Source organism: Pangasianodon hypophthalmus, chromosome 27 (assembly GCF_027358585.1).
Source record: "Pangasianodon hypophthalmus isolate fPanHyp1 chromosome 27, fPanHyp1.pri, whole genome shotgun sequence".
Classification (NCBI taxonomy): Eukaryota; Metazoa; Chordata; class Actinopteri; order Siluriformes; family Pangasiidae; genus Pangasianodon; species Pangasianodon hypophthalmus.
Genome location: NC_069736.1, coordinates 3854933 through 3869843, shown reverse-complemented (window position 1 = coordinate 3869843; position 14911 = coordinate 3854933). Strand labels below are relative to the sequence as shown.

At 39.6% G+C, this 14911-nt stretch overlaps 1 protein-coding gene across 1 annotated transcript in view; it reads right to left on the bottom strand.

Annotated features, from left to right (window-relative positions):
* Positions 1-14911, bottom strand: part of trabd2a (TraB domain containing 2A) — a 59348-nt gene that overhangs the window by 43183 nt on the left and 1254 nt on the right. The window contains exon 2 of the mRNA XM_026921566.3: positions 13938-14498. Within this exon, the coding sequence (XP_026777367.3) occupies positions 13938-14498 (561 nt within the window). The remainder of the gene's footprint in view (positions 1-13937; positions 14499-14911) is intronic.

Here is a 14911-nt window from a genome sequence, read left to right as displayed (position 1 = left end):
ATGAACGTTTCCACATCAATAATGGAAATTGTGAGTTTTTCATGTTGAAAATGTCCTTTAAAGCTTTGTCTGAAGCTAGCTTAATCTGGCTAATCCTAGCTAGCTACAGAAGATTTGAAAGTATATGTTGATGACAGAGTGCTAGCTGGAAATTTATTCCAGTTTCCAAACCTTGCATAAACTTTTAGCTCTTTTAGGAAGTACAGTACACATATTAATTAGACATATTAATCTAATGTCCTGGAGCACTTCCAAAATAAGAAACCTTAAAAGCAGTGTTCTTGAAAATGAAAAAACTACACTGTCAGCTAGCAAAAAAAAGTGGCTAATCCTAGCTAGTTAGGTTAATATAACGCTGAAGTTAAATGTTTTAGGTTTGTTTGTTAGCCAAAAAGTCAGACCCCATACCTTACGTTAACTACACCTTACACATTCACATTAATCAAATGGTAAAAACTTGCTAGCTAGCTTGAATGGTAAACAATTTATTAGTTATTTATTATTAGTTATTTATTAATGCTTTGTTAATGTTGTCACAGATTCTGTGTTCTTCCAAGATTTGTCAACTGTTTGCAATTTTTACACATTAAATATGAGAAATCTCTAATGCACTGTGTCTGCAGCTAGCTTAAAGTGGCTAATTCTACCTAGCTAATGCATTGTTAATAAAATACGACGTCAAACCTTTCATAACCTTTTGCTAGCTAGAAATTCATGTGCCAACTACTTTCAAAAACCTTATTTTTGCTCATTTTGTTCTGTCTGTCCTTAATGTATTTGTGTCCCGCCTTAACTTTGTCATGTTCTGCCTTAACGTTGTTGTGTTTATCTTTTGTTTGCTCAGTAAACACAAAGGACATTCAACCGGTCATGCAAACATGATTAGCCGCTACCCTGCAGCCTCGCTAAGCATCCATAAACAATCGAATTCTCCAACGATATACAACCCAACATCAACCTTTTGGCCTGAGCTACTGTGGCTTTTCTCTTTGCCATGCGTTCCTGTGATGAAAATGCATGTATGGAGATGCTTGAAAGAGAAACTGCTGCATGCGTAGTGGAAAAAATTTGCGGAGAACCTCTTCAAACCCCCCCTCCTCGGATGCAGAAGCGCATGCGGTGTAAAACGATCAGCCCTCGGTGGTTTCTCAACCAACTGCAAAACTAATGTAGACATCTCCGAGCTGCCTGACTAGCAAACCGCTAACGCCACTCAACAGTGCATAAATACAGGGCTGACACACACACACACAAACACACACACACACAGGCAGATATGCCCAGAGCTTAGCTAGCCACTGGATTCTGGTCATACTTTGAAACACACTTGAAACAGTTGCAGTATAAATCCACAGGAACCAAGGGAGCCTGGCAAGCACTAGCGCTATATGGAAATGTATTTAAAAACGAGCTCCCATGCACTTAAATCAAACAAAGTGCAAGAGTCGCGAAAATGTGTGGCGCGAATAAGGAAAAGACAGATGTGGTAAAGGTAGCAGCAGCAGGACTGAGTGAGTGAGTGAGTGAGAGGAGAGAACAGAGGGCTTCTTGTCACTGAGTTTCTGCAGCTTTTTATGAGGTGGGCACATGGAGGCGACCAAAAAAAAAAAATCCCCCCATCCCCAAAGACAAACACACTCCGGGTGTAAATGACCCCGAAAACACCCGCCGTTTCATCTGGGCGTGTGGAATTCTCTCCAAGCCAGGACAAAAAGTAAACAATACAGGGAGGGGAGTGCAGAGGGGGGGTGGCTACTGAGCTCTAAAGGGAGTGGGGGAACACACACACACACGCACACAGAGTTAGAACGCAGGCCAGACAGTGAGCGCTGGAAACCCACAGACTCCCGTTTGATTCACTTTACATGTGTTTGAGCGGCGAGAGAGCGAAGGACGGAACTTCAAAAAGAAGTGAGTGGCAGCGTGAAACGGGCTCCGACGGGGCTGTTTTTTAAAGCGACTCGAACACGCATGCATGAGCTTTTGGCACTGTAGAGGAGGCCATTGTGGAACAGGACCTGAGCGGGAGGAATGTACAAACTCCGACTCATCACTGATCCATAGATGCGTCAGTGAAGGCGTCACCTTACTGTAACCACAGCTCATAATACTACACTGTACAGTGTAAGGAACTGAAGACAGTCAGGACATGAATTATATAAGTGAGAAAATGAACCAAAGTTAAGCTAGACAATCTTAAGATTCAGTATTATGTCATTTATATGCAGTCCTGCTTGTAGGATGTCTCCTTGTATATGCACAAGTGTTTACTCACAGGTTTCCAACAATTTGTAACAATTAGCATGAAATCGTATAAACAGTGGCGAAGTCTGAGGTTAGGGTCAGGGGTGTTTGTAGTTTGGACCTTTTCTTATGACTCAATTCATATGTAATTAAATGAAATCCAATCACATCTGGTTAGATCATTTAATAACTGGATATATGTATAAACTCTGAGTTCTATATGGTTTATAAATCGAATTCTCACTTTGCTAAATATCAGCTAGGCCAAATTTCAAAATGTCATTATGTATAGGTTATGTGAAAAGTCCAGTATAAGAAAAATATGTTTCAATGAAAACTTTTTGGGTTTGTTATAAAAGCAAAAATTTATAAAGTACTTTATAACTAAAGTTATAAAGTAAAAATTGCTTTAACTATTAAAAATTGCTTTAGCTTTAAGTTTTGCTAAAAACTTTTTGCAAAACGAAGAATTTCCACAGCAACTGCAACATACTGTATCTAAGTAGTGAACATTTACAAGTAAAGTAACAAACAGTAAAACAGTAAAATTATTGTAGTGAAATGAGAAACATCAATAGCGAATGCAATAAGTACATTTTGATACTTTTGTGTAAGTTTTGATACTTTCGTGATTTTTTTTTTTGCTGTGTGAACTTTGCTACGGTCTTGCTCTGTGCTAAAATACTTTGTGCTAGCTTAAAAAATTATTAAAAAAAAAAATTAAAAAACAACTTTATAATACTGTAGCTAAAGTATTTTATTTGATTAATTATTAATATTTTATAGCAGGATTGAAAATTTCAATATTGAATTCAATTCAAAATTCAATTTAAATATTGAATATCTATACTGTGCTGATTTATTCATGATTTGTCACTGTCTGAGACAGCAGGTTGACAATAATGTGTGTGTATGTGTGTGTTATGTTTGTGTCTGTCAGGAAGTCTGTCAGGGCAGCAATGAGTGGTTCAACAGCTAGAGGTGTGAATTCACCATCTGCCTTTCGCTGCACATTAGCCATGACACTCTCTCTCTCGCTCTCTCTCTCTCTCTCTCTCTCACACACACACACAGAGTGTGTCCCTCTATTTCCCTGTCGCCAGCCACTGTCTGATCTCACTGAGTATTTCTCTCCTCGTCCTATTAATCACGTCGAGTGAGTCGGCTGTTTACAGTCAAGACACAAGCCAAGAGTCAGCGAGCGTTCTCTCGGTCTATTAGAAGCAGCTGAAGGCACGGTAGTGTACACCAACAGCCTAGGAAGCTCCCTATAATCTAAACAAGTGCACTTACCAGAAACATACCAGATAGATTGGAACAATCCGGATAAAAGCTTAAACTTTTTTAATTAGCAAAAGCATGGCTATGCTTTGTTTGAATAGCATTTGACAAATCCTAACATTAACAAATGGCGTGATGGATTTGGAAAGCTTTGGACAAAAATGACAAAGACCTCTAGAGGAAAATGTGTGACACCTGTTTTCAAAGAAAGAACATCCACAGCAAATACAACACAAGGCCAGTTTGATAGTTTTACACTTAATTTTAAGAAAAAAGGACTTTTTTTGGTGCTAGTCTTGTACCTGAGTTACACAGCTAAAATAGCTAAGCAGTAGATGTTTATGAGCACCAATTAGCATGTTATCATATTATTTTGCACAGTATAAACTACACACCTAGAAAGGCTAAGCTGAAAACCATAGTGGCGGCCATTTTGAAACTGAAATCATTGATCTTACAAGTTTGGTGTACAAAGTTTGTGTCAGAGCAACAAGTCTCATGTAACAAATGGAAGTTAGCATTAATTAGCATGTTTTCATGTTACCTGGAAGCTAAAATACGGTCAGCTCAAATCTTATCTAGATGTTAAATCATTTCAAATATCACAAGTCTATGTGCCTCCTTAGCACTAATTAGCATGTTATCATGTTACCTGCAGCTCAAACCACACTAAATAATCTCAAAAGTTAATAAGTAACACATCAGTGTGGTGTGTGACACTGTATGACATATATCTCTAATAAAAAAATTATCCAAAAAAACTATAGCACTGTACACAGGTAGCTGAAAACTGCCATTTTGAATCTGAAACCACTTGATTTTGCATGTTTGGTGTAAAAGTTTGTATGAGAGCTACAAGTCTCATGTACCTAATGGAAGTTAGCACTAGTTGGCATGTTATCATGCTAATTGCATGCTAAAATATCACGCAAGCAGCTCAAACCTTATCTAAATATTAAATCATTTAGATCTACTGGAGTGGCAGCCATTTTGAATCTGAAATCACCTTATAAAATCACACAAAGCTGGAGAGCTACAAGGCTCACCTATCTAAGTAGTGTGAGTTAGCCCTAATTAGCACTGTGTAAACTGACTGCTAAATTAAACACACACTCAACTCGGGTATTTTTGAGGTGTTAAATAATCTCAAATATAATTATGAAACTCATCTCTGTGGTTTGTGACACTGTATGACAGTTTATGTATCTATTATAAGAGCACTTAAACAACACCACATAAACAACAGTCACCATAATGACTATATCTCTTGGTGTGGTTTATATACAGTATATTTAAAATACTGAACTATTCTGTTATTTTATGAAATGTTTCATAAAGAAATGGTATAGAAATACCATTTATGCTTTAAAATAATGTAATTAATGTAATGTTTAATTAATTCATGTAATTAATATACATTAATGTAATGTGTGATAATTAAAGTGCTCTTCAGCATTATTTGTTAGCTTCTACTATTAGTTAGTGCTAATATGTGAGAGCTCCAGTCCAAAACTAGTCAAGCGAATTTGGACACAAAATATAGTGTGACTCGTCTGCCACATTTCTGTGGAAACTTGATGTCAGATTAATTAGACATAATTATTCAGAAGTGCAGTTGGCATAATTGTGCCTACTTTTAAGACCAAATTCAACCAGGAGTCTTTGTGCACAACTGCTCGCCTGTATTCCAGAAAACTTCAGTCTGACTAAAGAGCTTCTGAGAGCCAAAGGCAACAGGTTAAAATCCCACCAGACTCTGTTAACGCTCGCAGGGCACTAATGCATTAGCACGTTAAAGAGCGGTGTGTGTCTGCCAATGAGAGGACAATAGAGGCTATAATTGGTGCTGAGCACAGCTCACACACTTGGTAATTGGGCAGAGTCATTATGGGTCGACACAAATGAGTCTCTCAGCAGTTGTTTCACTGCAGGGGAAGAACAATGGGGCAGGATGATGGGGTTTATAAAGCTCACACTGCTACTGGATTAGCACTACGAGAATAGCGCTACTAGAATAGCACCGTATACACAATACAGTATATATGACATGATTATTTAATACAGTAAGGTGAGAGGTCACACTTCTGACTGCATTTTATCTGTAGCTGTTATCGCTGACACGTCTAGACAGATATAATACTGTTTTGTCAATCAGTACAGATGCTGTTTACTGTAAGAAAAACAATTCTTTACAATCAGCGGGATCTCTGCATTACATACATTTTTATTCTAAAATGAAAATGGTAAAACAAGGAAACGGCTTTTTATTTTTTATTGCTGTTTTTCTCGGCACACATTGAATTAACCTTTTCCATACATTTTTTCTTTTCAGATTGACTCTTCTTGTTTCAATGCACGGAAGACTAGAAATCAAATATTCATGAATCCAAATATGAATAAATACCTGAACAGAGACCACCTGGAAGTACAAGCAGGCCATTTAGGGGCATATCTCTGGTTAGAATGTGGAACCTTATTCTGTTTTTCATAAAAAGTTATGCTGAAAATAGGATCAACATACGCAAAAATAAATTTGTAGTGATTAAAATTTTGTTAAATTACAGCACCTGGAAAATTTTGCTCATTTTTTCAGCCGTCATGTCGTCCATCACCCTCTTGCTATTTTTGAAAAGCACACAGTGACCCAATATAAGCAGCACATCCGGACCTAATGCTAATCTTTAATCTATTGTTCTTGCTACTAGCTACCCAGTAATGGCTGATACACATCTGGGTCATTTGTTAATTTTAGCTCCAAAATGAATCGGAAACAATCAGCAACAATCAACTATGAGAGCTTGTTTGTAATATTTATTGTTTCTAAGCCAAAAACCTTTTTGTTTTTAACATCTTGTTTGCATATTTTTTTTTTTCCGTTTTGAAATAAAAAACCAGTGATCACAACATAAGTGGCTCCAGAAGGCTACCACATATTACATAAACCTCCATAAAAAACAATACACATTTACAGCTAAACACTATTACACAGGTGTTATGGCGGAAAAAGACGTGACAAACACAGTCTCACCGACGCCCAGAGACTCGCACACATAAAGTGTTTTGTTCAACTTGCAAACACTCATGGAAAATGAAGCCGTTGCCAGCAGTTCAGAAATAAAGTGTAAAATGGGTGAGTCTGCTTTAATGGAAACGTTCCATTTAACGCTCGGACAAGAAAAGGTCATAATTCCAAGCTAGCATAAATAGCACAGCAAGTTATTTGTGTAACGCATATTAGGCATTTGAAAAAGAGAACGAGCTCGTAATATCTTTAATTACATCTGCGTCTGGCCTGGATGATGTCGTTTAGCCCTGCTCCATTTGATCGCGTCGACTTTAATCTAGGGTTTTATCAAAGCTCTGATCTTGGTTAGCTATCAGCAAGGCCGAGGTTTTGATACAAGCTCTTTCGCTTGTCATTGAACATTTAATTCTGCACCTCCTTGATTAATTGTGTTTACGTATGGTACTGAAATGGAAAATAGATGTTATTGTGTCCTAAATACTATATTTAGCCCAAGACTAAGCATGAAATTTACTCAGAGAACATTACTGGTTAAAATATGGTCTGCTTCTCGGTGCCTACAGTCTCACATCCTTAAACCGGAGGATTTTCTGGGGGTTTTCTTTTTCGTTTCTCGGGCTCTATCCCTGTCTGTGTCTCTCTTTCTCCTTCTGAGTTTGGATGCTGATCTGATTAAGGACGGTCGCTTGAGGACAGTCGACTGAGGATGCACGTAGACACTCCTGGCTCTGATAACCTGCTGTGAGAGACAGGAACGTCTCCTCAAACGAACGCTAGCTCGGCTGCAGAGAGACTGAAAAGATCTCGAATAGCAGACTTCCTTTAATCTCACACAGACATCTGTAAATAGAGACGTCTCATTTCATAACTTCATCTGGAGCCGTTGACGAAAATGCAATATGAGCTCGGAGCGGAGACGTGTGCCGGCGACTATGCAGTTTGGCACACAAGGTCACTGGTTTAAATCTCAGATATGGCACAAGGGCTATCTCAATTACCTGCCTTTTCTCTAAGCTCTGTCCATCAGCAAGGTGCTTAACTCCTGAAGTGCTCGAGGGCGGCTGCAACGTGACACCCACGTCTCCTTCCTCACCCCCCCCTGCATTAGTGCCCTGAACTCTCCCAAGACTCTTCAGTGTTCCTTAGTGGGTTTATTTCAATAGCTTCATTGACGCTGATATGGATAGACGGCATATCCATGGTATCCGATACCATGAGTGTGTTCACTGGCCACCAGCATGTAGGCAAGGTCCTGGTGGAAGTGACGGCACAGCAACACACAGGGCACAGGCTGGAAAATCATATGAGGTGGAATGGTCATGTTTAGCTTTCTCGCTGAACAGTACAGGAACAAATCTGTAATCCAGCATTTTCTTTGACCGTAACTAAAGACCTGTGCTTAACTTGGTTCCCCTTCTTGCCTGAGTATCATGAGTACCAAACAGTGACAGATGGGTGAAGATAGAAATAGTGCCAATCACCACTAAATTGTCCCAAAATATTTCTGGCTACCAAGCTCCTAAGGTCATGTAGCGACTCTCTGCCAAAGTTTGTTTCTACTTTTTGGCTGCTTTATAAGGCAATATCATATATTTATTCGCAAAATTTAAAGTTTCTATTTATTCCCACGTTGTATTCTTTTCGGGTTGCTCATATTTAGCTTGATTTTTCATTGATTGTGCCACCCATCATCAATGCAAAAGCCATGATCTTCAAGTTATGCTGAATCCCAAATAGTTTCTTATTAACTACACACATATATATATATGCTCACTACATAGAGTATAACATAATTAGCACCGTATATGCCTGACAGACCACTATTTGAGTCCCAGCCACAAAAAAGCATGACTTTGTTGTACTTTAACATCGTCCGACAAAGTCTGCACTCACCATTTTGTCTATTTTTGCTGCGATTAAAAGTATTGGCACCCATGGGATCATTTGAGTTGTCTGACCTGAGGTGGGTTTCCTACCACACAGTCCGGCACAGCAATATCCTAAAGTAAAGTAGTAAAATTTTGCAGCTTTCATTTCAAAAATCATTTATTTGTGGCTGCTTTAGAATGGTTTAGAATCACATTTTTTTTTCATGGAATGCTTCGGATATATTTAAACACAATCTATTTAAAATTATTTTCTTGGTGCAAATGTGTACCTTGTTTTTATATTTATTACCCTACACAAGATGCATGTATAATCCGTACTCAAGTTAGGCTGATTCCCAAATGGCTTTGTATTCACTACACTGTATTCTTTGATATTGCTGTGCTCAAGTGACCTATATGAACCCAAGGGTGCCAATACTTTTATCACAATGAAATAACCAAGTGCTTGGTGTGCCTTGACAGGACACTATTTGATATTCAGTAACAGAAAAAGCACGCAGAATTTTTGTTGTATTTTACCATTGTCTGACCAAATTTTGACATTTTGTCGATTAAAATATTGGCACCCCCGGGTTCAACTGGCTGGTTTGCATGGTTTTTACCAATCTTGCCCTTCCACAATGGGAAGAGAATGGGAAGTGACCTGGGTGTGGATAGTTCTGGATGTGAATTCATAACTGTTCCATTCTGTTCTGTCTGGAGGAAAAGTGTTATCAGGTCTTTATTATATAATTTAATAAGTGATGTTGGCTGTAGGATCACAGAATGAAGTGCAGCTCTCGCAAATTCAGAAGCTTCTACCAATCCAGAAGGATTAAACATATCACTGTCTGTCTGAAAGTCTTGGAAGAGCATGAATGAGAAATACGCAGAGACAGGATAGCATGCAGTTAATCCACATTTTGTCTAAGGCAATAAATCCAGACAGATCAAATTCAGCGGTCTTGACTCATTGCAGCGTCAAAACAATTGTCTGCGCTTTGCAGTCTTAGTCAAACTCCCCATAAACTCCCCAACATTACTCTCTACTCTCTTTGCCTAAGACGAGCTGAATTGAAACCACCTGTTATTCCACATCTTGGGCATGTGAGATCTGTTTAAACAGCGTGCAAATCTGGCCAATGTGAATTATGATTTCGGTATGGATATGGTTTACTGCTGCTATTTTTGTTTCCTTTGTAATCATCATCCGCCTCGGGGAAGAACAGCATTATACAATCCGTCTCAATCTGGGTACTTGACTCTAAGCACATGGAGGAATTATTATCACTACCCAGAATTCAGCTCACCACAGAAAGCATGAAATGGTGTAGTGTGTGTTTTGTTTCCGCTCTTGATGGAAATATCGGTCATTTGGATTTAATCTGATTAGTGAGCGCTTTGGCCATGTATTCCACTCCGGCCAAATTCCCCGGAGTGTGTGGCTCGGTGCCTAAATACTGCCAATACAAAGAAGACCACCGCTGTTTGGGAGAGTCTAAGCTCCACTGACTTCCAGGCATTTCTCTCAACACACTATTAAAAGATCTAATGCCTAATGGGGATATGCGGAGAGACGCAATGACTGACAGCAAGATTAAATCCATTCAAATTCAATTCAATCGAACAACCTTGATATAGTAAAAACTACCACCTGCGCTAAAGACAAAATAGTTTTGGCCGATTTTATTGAGAGAAGCTACTGAATTCTTGAATTTTTTATGCATTCGGCAAAAGAGTTAAAATTATTTTCTGAAATTTCCATTATTTTCATTTTTCTGAGTCTGGTAGATTTTAATGGAGACAGTGGAAAAATAGTAGAGTAAAATGCTAAATTCTTTAATGTTGTCTCTCTCCATAAGAGTTATAATTATTTAGCAACATGTCATACTTGTGTGGGGAAGTTCTGAATATTATTGCTAACAATATTAGCCGTAAACATCGTTAACACTTTGTTAACAACATTTCAGCAAGTCCACACTGAGAACAGATAGCTCCTGCATACCTTCCTGCATATAACCTTGTTTATGTCAATGTCCCTGTGCTGCATATAGACACTGATTTGATTCTGAGTGGTAAACTATGTTCCCAAACTCAGAAGTGGCGTACAACTAGTAAAATCCAACACAGTTTTTATCCTACGTGTTACAAAACTCCCAAATTGGATTACCCAATATTTCAACTTTCAAACTGGTTGAAACATGAGATGGTTCTTGAAAAAAGTTGACTGGCTCCTTGAACCAGCACCACCACCGTGTCATTGGAAAAGAGGATATCAGTAACACAAATCACACACAAATGGTCATTTCTTTCACTGTGAAAAGTGAAACAGGTTGAGTTGTGCTGGTGCTATCAGCTGGAAAAAAACCTCATATTGGAATCCTACACATGCAGAAATATTCCTTTAATGCATGCCATGTGTGCAAATACTATTTATCATTATGGGGTGTTTGGGCGCCAAAGCTTATTAAAGGTTTTTGCAGGGTGTCACATTTACAGCACTGTCAAAGGACAACTGTTTCTGGATTAGTCAAGAAGCTGAGAAGGACATGATGCAGTGTTCATTCGTTCATCCTCAGTCACCGCATTATCCTAGTAACGGTGAATCCGGAGTCTATCCCGGGAATGCTGGGCGTGTACCACTCTGGGAATACACTCTGGATGGGATGCCAGTCTATTGCGGGACACCATACACACATTCATTCACACCTAGGGGCAATTCTGAGTAGCCAATCAACCTACGTGGGAGGTGGGAGGAACCGGAGAATCCAGAGGAAAGGAAACGAGAAATTCCATACAGACAGTAACTCGAGCGCAACCTTGCCATCCTGTTGTACATATCTGGAAATAATTATAATGACATCCATAAGCTTGTACATTTATTCATGGAATTTGATTCACAGAATCACAGACCACCACCTCAGGTGTCTCCTTTTTACTTCACACTTACGCCCCGTTCGTTCGTATTCATCAAGTGTGTCATATAGCTGCATTCCATTCTGGGACTTTGTATCTAACTTTTGCGCCAATGTCTCCACTACTTCTGCATTTGGATTTTTTATGACATTGACTGCCAACAACCAACAAATTAGCACGGAATTGCTAAACACATCACAAATATTTTAGTATAAACATATTTAATGTGTTTCAGGGTGGAGTTTTCCTTGAAGCCGATGAACCTGGAGGAGGAGGTTACCACACATTCTTCCATGTTCTTCTTGGAGATGGATGGAAACTAAGCGCATCATCATTCATCATCTGTACGCTTCATTACCATCCGTGACAGCAGCCAGACCTGAGTACTTCCCTTCATTCTCCAACCCTATGCCACCTACACCACCTTGATTAGGGCTGCTCCAGCTCTTTGGCTCCTAGTACGTTTCTCCTAATGACTGTAGTCTAGGAGAACCTTTATCCAAGATCAGCAGTGTTCTGAGAAAGTGCAGGGATGTTTTGGATGGGCCTGGTGTTTTTTTTTTATGTGACAACCTAATCATTCTTCTTAATAAATGTGGAGTCCTTGCACACCACAAGGTCTGGGAACTGCTATATTTCCTGGAGGAGATGAGTTTTGACATTTCGAGTGTCTTATAAAGATTTGCTGCCTTAAATGAAAGATATTTAACTCTGAATGATGAGAGGTTTGGTGATGAATGCTAGTTTTGTTCATAATTTTTATGCTCGGGATGGCTCACCATGCAAAAATGGCTGCATTTCAGGAATTATATCTTTTTAGCCCAAACTATAATTATAATGGAATGCTACTTAAACGATATTTTCCTGTCTTTACTGTATTATTAGCTTGTTAGAATTATATTGTGGTAGCTTTTCCTCAATGACAAACATACAAATTTACTGAAACATGACCTTTCTTAGAAACTCCAGCAACACTCTGTACCAAACTTATTTTCCTTGTCACTGCTGTAGTACCAACATGATACATCTTTTTTGCACCTTTAGTAAGTATTTTTCAGTTGGAAGCTTGAAATATAATATAACTTAGCTTTAATGTAGCTTTAACCTACATTCATGCTAGCAAGTGACAAAGCCATATGGGGATTGTTCATTTTCTTCAATTTGTACAATTTTATGCAAATTATGCAATTTTAAAGCAATGAATCCAAACAACTGGCTTCCTCGGACCAATCCTATGACATGCGTGTTCCGACTTTTCTTCAGTTCCCACTCACATGTTGAGCTCCAACCTGCAACTCTGGCTACCATTTAATGTTTGACATGCAGAAAATGGAAGAAAAACTTATCCTGTCATGTGTGAGCTCTCTTTAAATGTGTGAGACATTACGAAGAAAGCAGAAGAGCTCATTCGTGCCTCTGGGGAGTACATGTAGCTAGTACAGTTAGCTAGCTTTACTAATATGTTAACAAATCTAGTATATACGTGTCGTAGCATAAATCAAATACTGATTAGTGTGTAATTTATTTTATGTTTAACTAGCTAGCTTTAGACACTCCATATACATACCGCTGTTTCTCATTGTAACTTAACAAAATGCTGGATAGGCCACACCCACAAGCTACGACAGTAGCATCACCCGCAAAAAACAAACTACAAGTGATTTGTTGCATCAGGGAAAAGTACAGTTTAGTACCTTAGTTTCTGAGAGTGAAGTCTTAGGAATCAGAGCTTCATCTTCCATGATTGTATTTATTACCCTTCACAAGGCACATGAAAATATTTCAGACAATCTTCGGCCTGTCCTATCCTAATAACAGCAATTACACCAGCAGGACCTGAGTACACAGCACAGACCTGATGTCTATGAGCGCCGGCTCTGTGCTTAGCCGTCTGAGTGTTAGCTTAAAATTGCCATGAGTAATCCCCTTAGTTCCGTCCCCGTATTAGCCCCAAATTCCAGCAGCCGCTACATGATTTCTGAGCGGCTCTGTGTGCTTTGAAGGACACTCGTAATTGCGGGCGCCTAATAAGCCGACTCCTGCAACAAGGGCGTTTTGAGCCCGATTCAGACGAAAACCATTACTCTCAAATTTATCTTAATAACGGAAGACACGCCAGGAGCAGACTATTTGTTCAGCTGATAGAAACCCCACACCTGCTGTGGCCTCCTGTCCCTCCACCAGTCACAGCCACTCATCTGCCTTGTGAAGCTTTAAACGCAGCACTGCAGCACTTTCCCTCCCAAGGGCTTGTGGTAATATTTCAGCTCTAATATTGCAGACACAGCACTTTCAGTGGCAGAAATATGTTCCAAAAGAGTCTCACATGGCTAAAGAGTACCAGAAGACATGGCAGCTAGTGGAAAATCTGACTGTATCATGCATTTTTATGCTGCATTACTTATAGAAAACAAGGTTCCTCAAGGATTCGTTGGATTATTGTTGGTAAGTTTGATCGGTCTTTTAAGATTGTATGTCAAACACTGTATGTCAAAGAAAATCATGAATTTAGGGCTTTATTTGTATGACATCCTAACTAAAACACTATCAATTTTCAAACCTTTTTTGTTAGAATTGTACATTTGAGCATGAGAATCACCCACCTGGGAGAAGTTCAACCCATTGAGAGGATGGCACTGCTCCTCGACCTTCTCCACAGCTCCAGTCTTCTTCTTCATCCTCTCTGCCTCCTGAGCCAGGTAGAGGTCCAGCACAGGAACCCCACGCGTCTTAATGTCCGCCTCGGTCAGCGAGTTCACCATGAGCATGACCCACACGGGCCGTTTGCGCTCCCAGTTGCCTGCAATGGCGTTGAACAGGTAATCGGCATACAGGCCCTTGCCCCGCTGATCCGGAGTCATCCACGATGGCATCATGAGCTTGACGTACTCCAGGTGCCTCTTCAATCGGCGGTAAATGTCTCTCGGCAGAACGTCCTGCAGGTTCTCGCCCTGCGGTAGCAGCTGGCACCGCGTCAGTGCCGAAATGGTGTACGGGTCAGTGAGGTCCAGCTCAAAGTACACAATATTGCTCTCCTGGAAGGCTTTTTTGGAGTTCTCCGGGATGTAGTCCCAAACCCGTGTGTAGGGCACGTGGATGGTGCCGTAGAAATACGACGGTGGGTCACGCTTGATCGTCCACAGGAAGGAGTTGAGCTCACTTTGCTGCGAATAAAAGAGTGTAAGCGGTGATCAGTGATCACTCACACGGTTGCTGTGACAGCTCTGCTCATTTCTCATGATCAAATGACCTGAAACATGTTGTTATAAAGGTGTTATAAACTGGTATTCATGCTGAATTTCAGAAAGACTCATTAATCCTATCTGAATATTACTTTGGGATCTGCTTAGTTTATATAAGAAAGAAGTTGTAATGGCGTTATTATACAGCTGAGGCATGACATGCTGAGACGTTGCAGACTAACTGTAATTGGGCCTGATATAGGAACAATATAGGAAATGTTCCCAAATATAGGAAATAACACTTTTCCCAAATGTTTATTGGAAGGGCGCTAATTGCTGTAATGAGCTGTTAATATGTCATTTAATGCAATACACGTCGCAGGACAGCAAAGATT